Source organism: Microtus pennsylvanicus, chromosome 7 (assembly GCF_037038515.1).
Source record: "Microtus pennsylvanicus isolate mMicPen1 chromosome 7, mMicPen1.hap1, whole genome shotgun sequence".
Lineage (NCBI taxonomy): Eukaryota > Metazoa > Chordata > Mammalia > Rodentia > Cricetidae > Microtus > Microtus pennsylvanicus.
The window spans coordinates 11,916,749-11,936,099 of NC_134585.1; the positions used below are offsets into that span (position 1 = coordinate 11,916,749).

Consider the following 19,351-nt stretch of genomic DNA (forward strand, 5'->3'; position numbering starts at 1 on the left):
AGGAATCAGATCCGTGGGTTTATGTATGCTAGGCATCTACCACTGAGCAAAATATCAATAATTTTTTAAACATGATCTTTTCAAGCAGTTTGGGCTATCCTTTACCTACCTATATAGCTCAGGTTATCTCATTATCCTTAAGCTCATTACCCTCCTGCTTCTGCCTGCTGAATGCTGGTGCTTAGATTTTTAACCACCACTCCTGGTTAAGAAGATGCCCAAACCGTTTGAGATAAAAAGTGCTACACATAACAAGGCATTATTTTAAACTGGTCTCCATATTTGAAATAAATGAATTATTTGTAGGATTTCCAGAAACACAGCCACATGAACGTAAAGCATTGACCGTACCTAGAATGTTTATGGTGAAGACTCTACCATGTAGCTTGCTTCAGTTTTGTTGCTTGAGCTGCGTGAAGCATGTTTTTGTAAGTCAGTCAATAACAAACAGTCATTAGCATTATCTGTCACAGACCTTCTGTCTGAAACTGGAAAAAGCCGAGAAAATGAAATGTATTACAAGCTCGTACCCTAAAGCGAAACCATAAAATGAAATCAATAGCATTTGAGTCTGTTTTATCGCCAGTTTATGCTTATCTTAATTGCTCTGTCATTTGTTCCTGATTGAAGGCCTAGTTAACGGAATCAAAAATATGACGGCGCGCTTGCGAAAAAATTCGGTTTTCTCTCCGACATTTAAAGATAATTATAATTTTACAATAAAGCAAAACTTGCCACTTTAGTTATGGAATTACATAAATCCACCTCAGTCGTAAAGTTTCAAGTTGCTTCTTCTACACTACATAAAAATGAAGCATGTGGGTATCGCTGTGGCAGGAATACGGTCATACTCTGCTGTGCAGGGTCTTGTGGTTACCAGCTCTGTAGCGCTGCTTTGAGACACAGGATAGTTTACTCTGTGAACTCAGGAGCAGTTGGGTTGGTGTGGAGAGACACAGCACATGCGCAGAAACTAAAGAGGTGCCGGTGTTCAAGACAGACAGTCTATTAGAAATACCAATGCTCTTAAGTTCAAAGTTATTTGATCAAAAATAGTGTTGAATGTGAGGATGATTGAGCAAGGATGTGCCGATACGGTCAGAATGTACTGAAGGTGTAAGGGAGGTCTAGAGAATATATTTTCCAACATATCTGATAATATATTATCTGAATATATTATATTAGAAAGTTAAAAAAATCTTAACAATAAGAACAACCCAAAAAGTGATTAAATGGCATCGACAGATATTTCTCAAAGGAAAAATGTAAATGACAAGTAAAATATATGGATAATTATCAATACCTCATCTATCAGGGAAATGAAACCCAAACAACAGATGCCACCTGAGACTAGCCAGCAGTTAACTAATTAACAAAAGCTAAACATAATAAATGCCTGCAGGGACACGGAAAACAAACCCTCTTGTTGAAAAACACGTTTAAAAAAAGAAGAATACAAATTCTCCTACATTGATACTAAAGTTGCACAATCATTTTGAAGAACAGTACGAATGTCTTCATCAAATTAAAATTAGATGAGCCATAAAAACCCCTTATCCATTGTACTTCTAGGTAAAAAGTACAGGAAATAAATCCAGCAGCCAGAGAGAAGACCCGAAACACAGCCATGATCACAAGAGTTAAGCTATGAAATCTATCTAGATGTCCGCTGTCCGCCAGTGGATGCATAGGAAATACTGTTGCGGACACATGCAATGCAACACGACTCACCCCAAACAAGAACGGGGCTTTGTTATCTGCAGTAAAGTACATGGACATGGGGAAAAATAGTGAAACAATCCACTCACAGCCTTTCTCAAATGGAGGAGCTAAAAAAACTAACCTCAGCATAGGTTTTCACTGAACATGGTTTTTTATTGAGTCTCATATTATGTAATTAATACATATTAATAAAATGGAGAATATAATTGTTTTTAGGAAGTGTGTTTTTAAATGAATTAAAATATTTACTTTAATGTATAAATTAATGCTTTAAATTTTATTTAAAGCCAAACTTCCTCTCCCCCTTCCCCCCATTTAGGGATGTTACCAGAAGTTGCCTGTTAGAAGTTCTCTGTTTAAAGTAATCTCTCTCTCTCTCTCTCTCTTGATTGATCAATCTTTCTATCATCTATCATCTATCTACCTTTCCATTCTCTTTGTGTTGGCATTATCTTTAAGAGATTACATGGAGATGGATAGGATGTTTCTGATGAGATTTAGAAAAACATGATGGTAGGTTGCTGGAATTGTAGAAGAGATGTTAATATTTCTCTGTGATGGTCAGGTAAGAGTTAGATATTGAAATATGAAAAAATGAAATTTATGCCCTAGCAAGGCTGAGCAATCCATATATGGTGGTTCTGTTGAGCTTGTCCATATTCGGTTTCATAGTCTAATTTGATGAGGACGACTAACCAGGTCTCTTTCTCAAGAAGACACCAGATCTTATTACAGATGGTTGTGAGTCACCATGTGGTTGCTGGGAATTGAACTCAGGACCTTTGGAAGAGCAGGCAGTTCTCTTAACCGCTAAGTCATCTCTCCAGTTCCCAGTAAATATGCCCAACTTTAATCCTAACACTAAAAACCCCTGGTCCATCCTGTCTTAAACTCTAATACTGAATCTATGAAATCAACTCTATAATCGCCTGTTTTAATTCTCATTCACATGTTAAATCCATTTGTAGAACAGTTATAAAATTCACTTTGAAAATTATTTTATGAACAATCACTTGATAAGGAAGTCACAATAAAGTACAACCTCAGTGAATTAGATTCTTATTTTTATGAATATATTGTACAATAGAGTTAAAATCCTTAGGGTAGCTAATTTTGTAGCAAAGTAAAACCTTTAGACAATTAATTAATTAACCTCAATTTACATAATGCTCTACTTATTTGCATAGTTAATGGACTAGGGATTGATTACAGGCCATTAACAGTTATTAATAAATGGGACGATGTTGGAAATGCATGTGTCTTCACTTCGAAGAGAAGACAAAGGTTGGTCACGAAATGTTAATAGCAATATTCAAATAAGCAGGCAGTGGTCAATGTACATGTGCCTTTGCCTTTTAGGCTTCATGCATTTCTGTGAGGTAATTCATGAGCATTTCTTAGCTGGTCTCATCACTACATACCCACCAGAGCACAGCCAAGCATATACCTGGGCACTGGATAAACTTTCACTGCCTTCCATTTTACATTTACACTATAGTGAAGGGAATTACTTGTATTATGCTTATATAGAGAGCTTACTATCTTTCTATTCTGAAAATTATAGTCATTTTGAAATACAAGATCCTACACCCTGAGCCTGCCGTTAAATATTCCTTTTAAAGCTATGTGTTTCAAAGAAAAGTGATAGTTACAATTCAATTAGCTTTTCCCATGTGCTATGTTTACAAGTTACATAATACCTTTCCTTTAGATCATATTATCTTTTTTTAGCCAACAAGGTATATAATGCTTCTCTTTTATAACACTTTATCTGTTTGATTAGCCAGAGAAGATTACAGTCTATGGTATTTTCTACCTTTCTCTAAAAGTGTAAATGCTTGCATTTACAGGGTTTTAAAATTACATCCATTTAATTCATTGTGTGTGTGTGTGTGTGCGCGCGCGCTCGCGTTGTGCTGTGGGTTCATCACAGGTAAGCGGGAGTCAGAGGACAACTTAAAGGAATCACTTCCTCAACCATGGGGACCGAGGAGGGACAGAAATTGCCCTTTCCTGAAAATCCACCTTATTGGCCCCAGCTTCAGGACTTTACAACCTGAATGAAGGGACAGGAGAGATGGCTCAGTGATTTGGAGTACTTGCTGCTCTTGTAGAGGATCCGGTTCCAGTTCCCTGTTCCCACCTCGAGGCTCACAACCACTCATAGCTCCTGTTCCAGAGAATTTGACACCTTCTTGGGCCTCCAAGCATGTGTTGTCACATGCATACATGCAGGGAAACCCCAGTACACATAAAATTATTTAAAAACTACAAATCTTTAAAACCTGGGGCAAGTGATTTGCCATTTTAAAATAATTCAAACAAGCCAGTGAAGTACTGTCTCCGAGGACAGTTTAATTCATTTAATTAAAAATGTATTATGTGACCTGGATTTTTATTTTTTAAAGATTTATTTATTTATTTATTATATATTCAGTGTTCTGCCTGCATTCATGTTTGTGTGCCAGAAGAGGGCACCAGATCTCATTACAGATGTTTGTGAGCCACCATGTGGTTGCCGGAAATTAAACTCAGGACCTCTAGAAGAACAGGCAGTGCTATTAACCTGTGAGCCATCTCTCCAGCCTCATGACCTGGATTTTCAAATAACATTGATGTATCTTTACAAACAACTGTACAGCCACCCACACCTGTGGGTTAAGTAATGTTTCTGATAGATAAAGGTCTCCTCTAGTGACAGTCGGTGGCTGAGCTGATGTGCCTGTATATCACATCTCCCACTTTTTTCCCACCCTGAGCCCCTTTTCAGCACCTGGCTTTCTCTCTGAGCACCACATCCCCTCCATCTCTTTTCCTCTTCCCCGTCGAGGGATGCTGATGCATGCTGTGCTGTAAAATGGTATTGAAAGATGATGTCAAAGGCAAAGGTGGCTGTTTCAGCTCACTGGTTCTCAACCTTCTTAATGCTGCGACCCTTTAATACAGTTCCTCATGTTGTGGTGACCTCCAGCCATAAAACTACTTGTATTGCTACTTCATAACTGTAATTGTGCTACTGTTATGAATTATAATGTAAATATCTGATATGCAGGATATACAATATGCCACCCCTGTGAAAGGGTTTTTTGACCCCCTAAACACAGGTTGAGAACCACTGTCTTAGAGACTTTATTGCACTTTTTTTTTTCTGCAGGTGCCTCTATTGTATGAAGTTAGGTGAAATGTATTTTTATTGTAACCAGATCTTAACCAGGACACACTGGTTATAAAAGGCTCATTTGCATGAAAAAATATTACATACATGGATTTATATTGTGATACTGGTAACATCTCCTAGCGCCGGGGTCAGTCCTTTCTACAAACTGACTTGTCCTTGCTTTTCCATGGTGGTGACATTGCTCTGGCAGGTCAAAGGAATGTTTCAGCATCACAGATTCAGTGGCATCATGCCTTTGATGTACTGACTGTCACTTTGTAACATTCCTGAAACTAAGGGCAGCCATTTCATCATCACACAGACATGCATGAAAATTAAATGGGATGCCACATGTAATTTGGCATTACTGTTAATGACTTATCAAAATACTATACTTTTATATAGTTTGCTCCCTCTCTGTCTCTCTGTGTGTACATCGGGGGTATGAATGCCTCCATTGTATGTGGCGGTCAACTGTAACATTCAGGAGTTGCTTCTTTTCTTCTCCAATGAGGATTCTGGGCTCAATCTCACGTCTAGGCTCGGTGGCAAGCACTTCACTCACTGAGTCATCTTGCCAGCCCCCTAGTTATGGTTCATAATGTGCTTTTCCCTCTATTCCTATGTAGTCACTGTCTGGTTGTCATGCATTCATTGCAGTATTGTTAGCCATGGTCCCAGGCTTTCAAAGGGGGATGAAAAGTTAATGATCAACGTATGCAAGTGCAGTTATCATAACAGTATTTTATACATTATCTATAAGCAGAATGTATGTTATTAATTTATCCCTAGATTTGCCATGCCATCTGCTACCAGCAAGTGAAGAGGTTCTGACAGAATCAAAAGATAGCTTTATTTTATGCATATGTAACTCCTTATTAAACCAGCACCCCCCCCCCCCCCGCAAAACGTATTCATTCTCTTAAGCAATGTAGCTTACTTTTTGAAGGAACCCGGAGATTGGCGAGGACCACTTCCAGAGAGTCTGCTTGCACCCGAAGCACATAACTGGTCCGTGTTTCGTAATCCAGGGGTGCATTCACATAGATAACCCCTGTGACGTTGTTGATTCCAAACTTATCTGGAATTTAAGATACAGCTAATTAGTTTCTTGACATGGAAAGAAAAAATCTCTTTAAAGGGTATTATGATTTCAACAGCAGTGGAAACATCAGAAAGAACTGTTAAGCTTCAAAGTGATAGGGTTTCGGTATTCAGAAACACATTCCTGCTGTTGGGATTTTCAATGTGTGTTCCCTGAATGGTGCATTCGGACTGTAGCTTTGGTTGCATGTTATTTTGAGTCTTCCGGGTGCAAGTGCTCAGTTGGCAATCCTCCTGTCACCGTGATGTTAGATGGTCCTGCTTCAGCAGGGCCTTTCTCTTACAGAATCTCGTTGCATTTTGCTTAACTGGGTGTCTTCTACTTTTACTCTTCAACACACATCTAATCCTGCAGATTTGATGCTTAGCAATGAACACTGAAGATCATGTTTGCAATTTAGCTTGTAGGTTACTTTTATAAAATGCTTTATTTTTAATGAATATTTTAAAATATTTTGCTTGGTTGCTGTTTTTTTTAAGTTAGTATGTAGGTAATTTAAGTGTAAAGAAGGAAGCACTGTGTATAGTTCTTCACTGTTTTTCCCCCTATATCCTCCTTTACCCTTTCTCTGTAGTGATCAACATCTTTTGAAATACTCTACATGTGTGCTTAACTGTAACTGGATTGATTAATTCTGAGCTCATGGGGAACATGCTTGTTTGCTTTTCTCTACACTGCTAGGAGCGGGAAGAGTTGTTATCATATAACTGACATGCAGCATTTGCAAGGTGAGTACATGGAGAAGCTGCATGAAACAGCCACTGTGGTGGAAGCTGTTGATAGAGAGAGCTTATTGCTACCTTCAAGGACAAGGACAGGGCGAGCAGCAGAACAGGCTGAGAAGCTACAGCCTTTCCAGATTTGGAAGCACTGGGGAAAGGAGGTTCATTGCCTCAGGGAGGAGATGCAGTGGTGGAGTGAAAACAGAGGATCAATTAATAGCAGGTCAGTGAGAGCTTCCTGAAGGGGCAGCCCACTCTAGTGAGAGGTGGGGACCTGAACCCTTCAGGCAGTCTCAAGACTGCCCTTTCAGATGCCAAGGAACAGCCATGCTCACTCTTTGATTAAATACTCAAAGTAAACAACTATATTAAATCTGTATTAAGCACTCTCAGCTACCCATCACATCCCAGGCTGCTCGGGGCCTCAGAAGAGAAAACAGCAGATGAACGCTGACACACATTTCCGTGGAGGAGGATGGTATTGCTCCTGCTGGGAACAGGAGTGGGAACGTGTGTGGGACATGCCATTCCTAGTGGGATCATGTGTGGGACATGCCATTCCTAGTGGGAACATGTGTGGGACATGCCATTCCTGGTGGGAACATGTGTGGGACATGCCATTCCTAGTGGGACCATGGCGGGGACATAGTGGGAGATGATGTTGTTCCCAGAACACAACAAATGACTACCATTCTGAGCATGGCCGAGAGACTAAACTCAACAATCCTGTTAACTGATTTGGCTGTTTGGGGCATTGTATTACGTAACACACCTGTCTGTTGGCACTGATGTGGCTCTTTTGGTATTTATACTTATATAAGCTTCCTCAGGATTAGTATGCCATGAGGTCAGGCTTGTGGTCCACAGAAGGGAAAGAGGAGTCTAGAAAATAATTATCTCTTGTGGTTGAAATAACTGTTCATTCATTTTGAAGAAATGTCACAAAAATACCACCAAAAAAGGGAGGGTAAAAATCTTCTATATTTGAAGCTTAAGCATTAATCAGGACACACAATGGCTTTAGCTAATGCAACGAGACTATTAATCAAGCCATAAATTACATCAAAGATGGACATAATTACATTAGGATAGAGAAAATAAGAGTTCAATCAAAAATTCACCTGATTCTACATTTATTGGTTTTTGGAGAAAACATAGGCAAGATTTCCTACTTACCTTCCTCATTTCCTGCCACAATGGAGTACACGATGCTCTGATTGATAGCAGCGGCAGAAATGACACCAACTACAGTCCCTTTGGTGGCAAGCTCACTTACAGGAGGAGGCCTGCAGGGTTTAAAAAAAAGATGATCATTTCCCTCCTTTATTCATTCATATCTATTTCAGCACAATATTTTTATTATTATCATTATTTGCTTTTTTTGAGACAGGTTTTCTCTGTGTAGCTCTCTGGCTGTTCTGGAACTCACGCTGTAGACCAAGCTGGCCTCAAACTCAGAGATTCTCCTGATGCTGCCTCTCAAGTACTGGGATTAAAGAGGTGCAAGAGGGATCAGTCTTTAAAGGCTAGACTCACAACCAAAAATATAAGTGACATTTATTTTTAAGAGTGAAACTGGAAACATAGAATTATCTACCCCAGATCCACTGATGAACAGTAATACTTTTATAAATTTATAAATATTCTATTTAACTTGAGCATTTTATGACACCACCATTGTGTCTGTTGCTGTATTTTTAAAGTCTCAGGTTATGATATTGTTTACTGTAATTAGTCTATGCTGACATTAACTTCATGTACTCATGCCGTGCCATATAGCTTGTGACTCACAACTCATTACACCATCCAGACTTGCTGTGTCTGACAATGCCAATGAAAACTACAATATTAATGTGTCACTGGCCTCAACATACAAGAACATCCTATCGTCATCCCCCCCCCAGTTGCCGGTTGTTTTTGTGTATTTGTTCTTTTCACAGAAACCTTGATTTTCTCTCTCAATTCTTATGTATTCTAATACAGATTATTGACCATTGCATCATGATTTTCTTGATGCATCCTGTATAAGATATAGAACTATAAGTATAGTCTAGGACAATGATACACAAACACACACACACACACACACACACACACACACACTATAAAATCCTTGATGAATATTTTTGCTCAGTTGCTCAATTCTTGTGCATGATTAACTGTTATGCAAATCTAACAGGATCCAAGAGATACTCTACCACCTATCTCTGTGATCACCTAACATTCCATAACTGGCCTTGATAAAGGATAAGAGCCACTTATGCCATTTTGATAAAAAAGTATAAAGTAGATACTTATTTAGTTTTAATTCACATGCCTAATTTACTCCCACCCATTTCTCTGTTTACCTCTGTACTTTGTGCAGTGTGGGTTCCTTCACTAGTCATCTGAAAGCCTGGGGAGAGCTGCCTCATCACTAAGGATGGTGAATAAACCTATCACCCTTCTTTGGTCATTGTGGCATGACTCTTAGCTTTGAGTTTCTATATGGTACACTACAGGAAAAGCCAATGGAATTCTTACCCATGAATTTCATTTTAACTATTAAAATAAATTATTGTTTTTTCTAGAGTTTAATAATGGAAATCTAAGAGAAAATTTTCTGATAATACCGATTCCAACCAAACCAGACTGTCTCAGTTAAGATTTCTGATGCTGTGATGAAACACCATAAACCAAAAGCAAGTTGGGGAGGAAAGGGTTTATTTGGCTTATACTTCCACATTGTTGTTCACCACTGAAGGAAGTCAGGACAGGAACTCAAGCAGGTCAGGATCCTTCAGTTCTGTAAGAAACCTGACTGAGCAAAGCAGGGGTAGCAGAGGCCATGGAGGGCAGCTGCTGACTGGCTTGCTACCCCTGACTTGCTCAGTTGGCTTTCTAATAGAACTCAGGATCCTTGGCCCAGGGATGGCACCACCCACCATCACCATCACCCTCCCCCAGTGATCACTAGTTGAGAAAATGCCTTAAAGCTGGGTCTCACGGAGGCATTTCCTCAGCTGAGGCTCCTTCCTCTCTGATGACTCTAAGTGTCTCAAGTTGACACACAAAAACATCCAGTACACAGACTCTCTTCATTTGAATTATGTTACAGATGTACCCATGCCTTTCCTACAAAGAGCATTTCACTCATGGAAACAGTGAATTCTATCTCACACCTTCTTTACTTAGTACTCTTATCAATTTCCTTGATAATTTTAATGCTGTTATGTTAGAAAAAGACATATGGATGAAGTAGATTTCTAAAGTAAGATATTAACAAGATAATATATTCCATAAGCAACTAATCTCGATATTGTTACAGTATTGGGTCAGTGAAGTAGAAATACTCTGACCTTTAAATGACACTAACATACTAAAGAACAACCGCACACTTACAAAGTTTTAAGGTTGGATTTGATCCCTAACTATAAATTTGTAGTATTTGATCTCACAAAGGAAAAGAAAGACTACTTGTTTCAACTCTGTTGCTTAGTGGGTGACCATGTAGAACTGAACCTGGATAGGATTAAAAGGAGAGATCCATAGGGCATGGGCAGGGCAGAGAGTTCTAACATGATTGTCAACTATTTCTTCCAGACATTCTTCCCTCTTGCTCATTTGTCTTCTTCTACATGAGGGTCATGTGCTTTTAACATCTAACCAGAATAGCATATTAACAGATAAGAGATTGAGTGGCATAACTGAACATTTAACACCAGGCAGTGGTCACTCTTTACCACATCCCATGCTGGACAGAATAACTGCTACTTGGGGAGTGTTACATATGGCAGGAAGTTGAAGGTTCTATCTTCACTGTTACCAGCAGACCTTATTGACAACATCTGTCCTTGGACTGAATGATTCACTTGTCATGGGGAGTTTTTAATGTGACAAACATCCAAAAGGGATGTTCGACCACCAACCTGAAGTGAACATAAGCCCCCAGATCTAACAACCTCTAATTCTTGACGTGAATCCTTGAGCTTAGAAGTGTATCCAAGCTATCAGTTCTTTGGGGATCTACATGAGTTTCAGATGAGTCTATCCCTGGTCTACACCTGTATGACAACACCATGAGAGATCACAAGACAGGCCATACCTAGTCCATGCCTGGGTTCCTGACTGCCGAATCTTCCAGATGACAAAGGTGTGATTCTTACACTTCAGGTGTGTTGTGCTGTGATTGTGCTGAGGTGGATACTCAAAGACTAGAATTCTGAGTTGTTTATTTGTGATATAATATTACATGCTACTTTTAATATGTTGGACACGAGAAAACATATTAATCAAACTATTGGGTGATTTCCAAACCTGGAATTTCTCTTGTAGAAGTTCATAGCTGGTGCTCAGACTAAGTTTCTGTCTTGTTACTATATGTGATAAGCTAACTGCTATGTTTTCATGACGATCTCTTTTGTGATCAGGACAAGATGTATGTGTGGGAATTTGACAGCTGGAACACTCTTCTAGCGTTAACACTGGGAAAAGAATTCAAACATGGAAATGATATGTTGTATTCGTTTTTGCTACTTTAACTGAATAATCAAGGTATTCAATACATGAAATAATCAATACATGAAAAAAGAATGACATAATTTATAATGAAATTACATCTTCTGCATACCAATAAAACATTTAAATTTCTTCTTGAAAGTGAATGTGTAAAACTAATTTCCTTCTAGACAAATATCAGCTCATTAACCTTTGCCTTAATTATTCTAGTGGCACACTTCTCTCTACCAGAACAAACACTGCTATAAAAATTCAATTTTCTCCTGCCTGAATTGAGTGGACCTCTATGAGAAGTGAACATTAGATTAAACATTTTCAATTCTTCTCTGTTTATTGGAAGTCAAGCCCATTTTATTATTGTTTTATGCTCTGGAAAAGATCTGTTTTATTATTTGACAAATTACATTCTCTCTCTGCAGTGAGATATAAATTGGATATGAGATACATTAACTACAAATTATGAGCAAGATAATCCTATGGATGGAGAAACAGACTCATAATCAGGTTAAATCAGGTGAGCACGAATCACCATGGAGATGGATGGAGGTAAGGTGGTGGCAATGTATAACTGAGATGTTATAGTATATTAATAAACTTCATGTATGTAATTCCAGTGTGATATTCTGGATTGACAAAAGAAATTAAATCCAAAGTTTTTAAAAATGTGAGTTGCATGAATTTTAAAAATTTGATAAGTAATGGATGTTGTTTTATAGCATCAGGTGACTAAATTTGATTTATGGGTAAACATTTTTTTAGTGTGTTTTCAAATTTCACTCTTTGCGATTGATAGATTATGATGTATCATTCTTTTCTTTCCTTCTACAAGGATAATCAAAATGTACTGCTTAATTTCAGCAGCAATTAATTATAAGTAAAGTAAAGAAAAGATTTCTCAGAAGCCTTAGCCCAAACAAATCTTCCATTATTAACTCATACACCTGAAATTTTTCTTATAAAGTGCATTACTAGACCTCTTTAAATTTATTTTTGAAGATAGTATCTGGCTAAGCAGTCTAGTTGGTGTAGAATTCTCTGTGTAGCTCAGGTTTCCCTCAGACTTGAGTGATCTTCATGTCCCTGTGTTCCTGAGTGCTGGGATTATGGGTATGCATCTCTTGGGATGGCTTACATTTTTTTAAAGTTTTTATTAGTTTTTCAAGACTTTCATACAATACATTTTACTCATATTTACTCCCAACCCCTCCACGATCCATCTTCATCTCTCTGCCCGCAGCCCTCTGCCGTAAAATCCATCAAGTCCAATTTGTGCTACTCATATATGGTTGGCTGTGTAGTCCACCACTTGAGCATGGTCAACCCACCAGGGGTCACATCCTTAAAGAAAACCGATTCTTCCTCTCACAGCAGCCATCAATTGTGGAAAGCCCCTTGGCTATTCATGAGATTGTGCCAACTTTCCCTCTCCAAGGAAAGTTGCTTTATCTTTCCCAGGCTTTGTGCATGCTGTCACAGCTGCTATAAGTTTGTATGTGTTGTTACTTTGTTATGTCCAAAAAATACTGGTTATTTGTAGTCATCCAATTTTTTTTCCCACTCATATCTTTCACAATAATCCCTAAACTGTGTGTGTGTGGGGGGTGACATTCCATTTAGGGCTGAACATTCCAGTGTCTTTTATTCCTCAAATCTTTATCAGTTGTGGGTTTCTGGTAACCACCATCTACTGATTAAAAAGGCTTCTCTGATAAGGATTGAAAGATACACAAATCTATGGGTATAAATACAAGTCATTAAAGGTCAATTTAATGCTAATTTCATCTAGAAGAATAATAGTAGTAGGTACTTTCCTAGGTTCTATTATCTGGGTGGCCACAAGTTTTTGACCTGAGTAACAGTGTGATGTATGGGTTTCCTCTTATGGAGCAAGATTAAAATCCAGTCAAAGTGGTTGATTACTCCCATGACATGTGTACCACTATTGCACCCCTATTGTATTTCTTGCCAGAAGTCTTTATTGTAGCACACATGGTTCACATTTGGGTAAGACTGATGATTATTTTTTCTCCATAGTAGCAGGCATAGTACCCCCCCCCCCCAAGTATTATGAAAACTAGCCAATAGGGATGATATTTCCAGGTCAGTTCCAGTATATTTTCTCCACGTTCTGTAACTTAAGTATTTGGTGACTTCAGCTATACGGTCTTACCATGAACTGGAGTAACCAAGAGCATTGGCAATGATCTGCAATGTTTTAGGGTCCTCTGGACTCCCTTGTACAATAACTCAAAAATGGGGGTTTTAATTAGTCATTGTTCCCATTTAAGGGTAACTCCATTTAAACTCCTCTAATAAAAACATATATTTTAGAAAGCTTTTAGAGTAGTAGAATTAACTAATACTTTTTAAAAAGGTTCTTATTCCTCCTCTTATTCCTTGCTATACTCTGCCCCTCACTACCACCCACTTAATCCTACTTGTTCCATGACTTCATGACTTCATTCTATACCACTGCATTATATGTCCTCGAAACCCCCCTACCACAGCCCCTTCCTAATTTCCCAACTCCTGTGGGTATTCCAAATGAAATGAACATATCTGAAGATCAAAGGTAACAGCCACAAATGAAAAACAAAACAAAAACATGTGACATTTATCTTTCTGGGTTTGGGTTATATCACTCAGAATATTTCCAATTCCACTCACCTGAGAAGTTAATTTTGTTTTTCTTAAGAACTGAATAATATTCCATTGTGTAATTTTTGCAAAAGAACAGCAATGAAAAAATGGGGATGTTATTCATGGAAAATGAAGTAGAAGGCATAGTGAAATATGATCAGGTCCCTGGCTGCAAAGATGGCTATTAATACTGCCTTCACAGGCCTTGTGTGAGAGTGAGCTCATACAAGTCTCAGAGAGTCAAGCACGTAACAGTTTTGGTGTATTTACATGCCTGTTTCTGCTGTCAGCACAGTCCGGAATTTTGCTGTCCTAGGTAATGGAAGTCTGATTTATGGTGATCTCAGAACTCCCCTACGTTCTCTGCTCCTTCCCTCCTCCTGAGCCTCCAGTTGCAGCCTATCTCTGGTCCCATTTCCCTGAATGCCATGAGGTTATAATTAGATGGCATGGAATATTGTCTTTCTTTAGCCACATGTACTTTCGTTTTCCAAGTAGCTTCATGATAGAACATCACATTTCATTGCCTTGCTGAACAATGCTTCACTACATGCACGGACCAGAACAGTAGTGGTTTTTAGAAGAAAATTGATCATAATAACTTTAAACTTCCTTTAATAATCTTTATACATAAAGTATAAACCAGAAAGATTATCAGCTTTATAATAATTTATATGTAAGAAATGTGCAACATAATTTTTCTTGGTGTCATAAATTAATATTTGCTTAACATTTCTGTTTGAGAAAATACATAGTGCAGTAATCCTTTTTCAATTAAATATTTCAAAACTATATGAGTCATCTAGATAATAGCTACTAAAATAACATAATTTGTAGTATCCAAATGTTAGACCCCATTTTTACAGTATAAATAGAGATGAAGCAATTATTTCACAGTTTAAAATCAAGGTTTATATTTGAGTTCAAGAAGTAACAATAAAAGTAAATGTTATGCATGCTGAACAAAGCTCCTAATTATTTTTAAATGCTATGCAGTTTAGGGCATAAAAGTGTTTGTCAATAGATGTTATAAAAGTTCACTGGTTCCAATCTGGTTCTACTGCCCTCCTTCTACAGAAAGACAAATCTAATTTATTTTGACATGTTGGAATTCAATATATTTGCAAATGAGTACCAATTAAGGGACCATTTTTATATCTGCTATGCGAAAGTTTAATGAAAATGAGAAGAAATAAACACCCACTGCAACTCCTATCATTTGTAACCTTGTGGTAATTGTTTCAGAGTGACCTAATTCCACATATTTAACTAAGAAAAATAGTGCCAAGACAGGACTCTTCAGAGACACCAGCTCTCTCGGATTCTGGGCATGAATTATAAATAAGAAAATTAGTCAAGGGCCAAGTGGGTGGAAGCTATTAGAGGTTCAGCTCTGCTCAGACTCACAAGGCACCTTCAGCATGAAGATGTGAGAGTAGAAATCCAAAGGATTCCTCAAATTATTGTCAATATAAAAATGTTAACACATAGCATCCATGTGAGCGTAGGGCATGCATGTTGTAGGCTTGGGGCAACGCTGCATGACTTGGAGTTTAACACTGAAGAAATACTGAGGCTTCCACTCTGCCCCATGGTAGCGAGGGAAATCATCTGATACATATTTATCAAGAACAGAAGAGAAGAACATGGGAGAGATGCCCAGGCATTTCCCAATAACTCACGCTACATTCTGAACACCTGCGGGCTGTATAAACTGAGATAATTTTAAAGTTTCCCCATTTGACTAAACTTAAGGAAACATTCTTCCAGGTTCTTTGTTCTTAGCTTCCTTGTTCTTATAGCTTTACACTAGAAAACTTGGCATTGTAAATTGTCTCTGTACGATCTTTAAGACAAACCCTTCTTGCCAGCTTTACAGTTCAGCGCAGTGGCATTGCCACTGGCCAGGGAGGCGTGCTCTGACAGTAGGACAAACACCTATCTAACCTGTCACTGGCCCCCATACCTGGTTATTCTGTTTTATGGGTTCCATGCTTCTCATTGTAAATCTATGTCTCTTAATGAACATGGGAGGACCTCTCGAGCACAACTTTAAAATCCCTTTCCCGTGCAATGTGGATCTCTGGCTGAGCTCCGGCCCTCCTCATCATTACAGTAGCTTGTTATCTTTCATGCAATCAACATGTTAAATTGGGTTTAGTTGTGTGCTTCTCTTTTCTTCATAGCATTACATATGAACACAGCTCCGGCCAACACAAGTTCTATCCAAGCAACCCACAGATCATAAGAAACAGACTGTGGCTATTAGGAACAACTGCACTTATTTATACAGTGATGTATAACTTAGGCATATAGGAAAAGTCTGTAATGAGCAAGACTCCATTCATACATAGCAGAAAACAGGACATCAAAGTCACAGGGCACATACTACAAATCAAGATGAGTTGGGAGGGATTCTAGTGATCATATGATTCAGCTTATCTGTGACAACCCTTTTGTACCTACCGCTGTAGCTTAATACAATGTGTGTCTTTACATTGGAAAGTACTGTGTGTCAGGCACAGTAAAGATAGAGTAAGCAGCAAGTTTTACCCCTTACGTAAGCTTACAACCTCAGAACTCTGCCTCAGAATTGTACCTTCATTATGTTACAGAATAGTCCTGGCTTTTCCCTGTTTGCGATTGCCTGATATGTCTTTTCTTATCATGTGGTTTTTCTGCATCTGCTTTTGTTTTCTATGCACTGGTTAATGGAATATAGCCGTGTTTTAAAATTTTACAAGAAAAAAATTAATTACCCCTTAGACGATGAATTAAATGGCACAGCTACTGCAGATCACGGAAGACTGAAGATGGATGACTTCACCATCATAAACTGCAAATAACACCGTGTCGTTCATGACTGTGAAGTCAAACTCAGTGGGAAGATTTGACTTCTTAATAATCAGTATGACTTTTTCTGGTTAACACCTTTCAAACTTGGAAATTTCTCTTGTAATAGATAATAAAAATAAGGCTCTTCAGATTTTTCCTAAGTCCCCCTTCTAGTTTGGCTTAGCTTGCATCTCTAGGCTCATCAAGTGAGAACCATACCTCCAGGGCCCTTAGACAGGACACTCCACTGATTAACTCAAGAAGAAAAAGGCACCGTCCACAGAGTTCATGTGAGTAATGAACTCTGAATGAGGGAAGCCACAAGAGCCTGTGAACCATCTACAACTCAGAAGACGTGAAGAACTTCAGTTCAACGTGGCAGGGAAAGTGTTTGGACTCACTCTAAATGTCCCAAGCTTTTTCTCAACTATAAAGAGAAACCCTCCTATGCTTGAGGAATGACTTAAATGGTGGCAGTTTGTCCTCAGGAGATGTGGGTTTTCATGTTGGACAGCAGACGTACACAAAAGTAGAACAGCTTTAGCCATCGCGTAGCACTCTCTATATCTGAAGGTTCCCACAGATCTTCTTGTCTTTGCTGTAGTCTCTTCAATCAGTGTTTTCTCCCTACACACATGTTCTTGATGGAAAAAAGTCTTTAAATTTGTAGGTCAAGATTTCTATGAATGGTAGCAATGTCCCTCCATAGAACAGAACTGCATTTCTTCGACTTAAAAAATCTCACTGGACATCAGTGAAAACATTGCTTCTATTTTTTACAATTTAGTATATTAGCTACCTCTAATTATAAATTATAATTTTCCTCATTTTTACACATTAGGAGACTGTTAATTCTTTGTCCAGTTTCTAGCAATTTCAATCCCCTATATAAAACCGTTAAGATTGAGTTTAACTATGAATTATGTATAAGTTTTCTGTCATTAGGGATGAAATTAATTCACATTTATCAGCAACATACCAGTTATTAATTCTAATGTGGGAATTGTGAAGGTTATATTCTAGTAAAGAGTAATTAAAGTTTGGAAATCATCAGGATAGTCTTATACATAATTATCTTTTATCAGGGTTTGATACATTGAGATTGAATAATATTTCTCTAGGATTAAAAAAATACTTAAGAAATTAACAAAAATGCATTCGGATTTTTTGGTCTTTTTCTTTTTAGCATATAGTTATAAACTTATTTATTTTCATGGAAACTATACTTTCAAATGCACAGTTTTAATTGTCTATAATTATAACCTTAAATTTGAAATATTTAACAATGAAATTGAAACATATCTATCATAAATAAATACCAAAGCGCTCTCCCCTCTCTCTCTATATATATCTCTATATAAATATTTGTATTGTATTTTTTGGAAACTTTTAAAATAATTGACTTTGACTAATTTTTTGATAAATGGAGAAGACACTGCATTTCTATACAAAATCAATATTCACATTTAGACTGCATGGTCTATCTGAGACATGTTGATCTTTCTGTGATATTTACTCTCAAACCGAAGGCAAGTGGATATCAGTGTATGCATGACTCTGACTCAGTTTGCCACCCTCAGATGAAGAGCAAATGTCATTCTTCAGGGTCTAACACACTTGCCCTCCAGGGGTCAATCCATTCTGGGGTGATCATCCAGCCTTAACTACTACTTGGACTTTAGTATTCTTGCATAGCGTAATGGAGAGGCGTGGTAGATGACTTTTCCATGACGCTGCAATAGCTTTCTAAATAATGAAAGACAGGAGGAACCTTCTCATCAAACATGGACAGGTTGTGGTTTAGGTTCCATCTTGAGGCCACAGCCACAGGAGGCACATCTGAACCATACTTTTAAGAATCACAGGTGGAATCTTAGGGGGTATTTGTGTGAAGGGTGTGTGTCCCCCATCAAACTGCTGTTACTGGTGAGGAGAGCACAGACATAGAGGTGCAGTTTTGTGCTATGACCTACAGATGACCTGGTTGCCATGGAGATGCACACTTAAATGAGATTGTGCTCATTTCAATGCAACAATCGAATCTGGGATGTTGGGATGTTTTGACCTAATACATTACCAATCTCTTCTTTTTTTTTTTTTCGAGACAGGGTTTCTCTGTGGTTTTGGAGCCTATCCTGGAACTAGCTCTTGTAGACCAGGCTGGTCTCAAACTCACAGAAATCCGCCTGCCTCTGCCTCCCGAGTGCTGGGATTAAAGGCGTGCGCCACCACCGCTCGGCTTACCAATCTCTTCTTAACTTGGGTTTATAATATATATTTCTCTTAAAGTCCTCCAGCCTGACCCCTACTCCCTTCCAATCCTCTCACATGGGAGTTTCCTCTGAAGAGAGTATTGCTTTTTAAGTCTCACCTTGGTAATTTATTGTTGCCAGACTCTACAATTTTGATAGTTATAAGATAATTTCAAAATATTTATTATTATTTAGGAGTTTTAATGAAAACTGAGAGAAATGTAATGGATTATGAATATAGAATTTAAACACATATATTAAAGTAGGCCTTTTTATATGCTTGTATACTAAAAGAAAATGAGTAAGTTGGATAAATATAATATATATTAAATTATGTACAAGTGTCACATTAATAACAACATCAATTGCATGGATTTTTCATTCCTAAACATCCCAAACCATGTCAGGATATCTACAGCTA

General features: G+C 38.0%; 1 protein-coding gene across 5 annotated transcripts in view; it reads right to left on the reverse strand.

Annotated features, from left to right (window-relative positions):
* The window catches only part of Pcdh15 (protocadherin related 15), a 595,973-nt gene that overhangs the window by 94,216 nt on the left and 482,406 nt on the right, over positions 1 to 19,351 (reverse strand). For all 5 annotated transcript variants that reach the window (XM_075979991.1, XM_075979989.1, XM_075979992.1 and 2 more), the window contains exons 24-25: positions 7,883 to 7,992; positions 5,820 to 5,960 (exon numbers count right to left, since the gene is read on the reverse strand). In XM_075979991.1, coding sequence (XP_075836106.1) covers positions 5,820 to 5,960; positions 7,883 to 7,992 — 251 coding nt within the window. The remainder of the gene's footprint in view (positions 1 to 5,819; positions 5,961 to 7,882; positions 7,993 to 19,351) is intronic.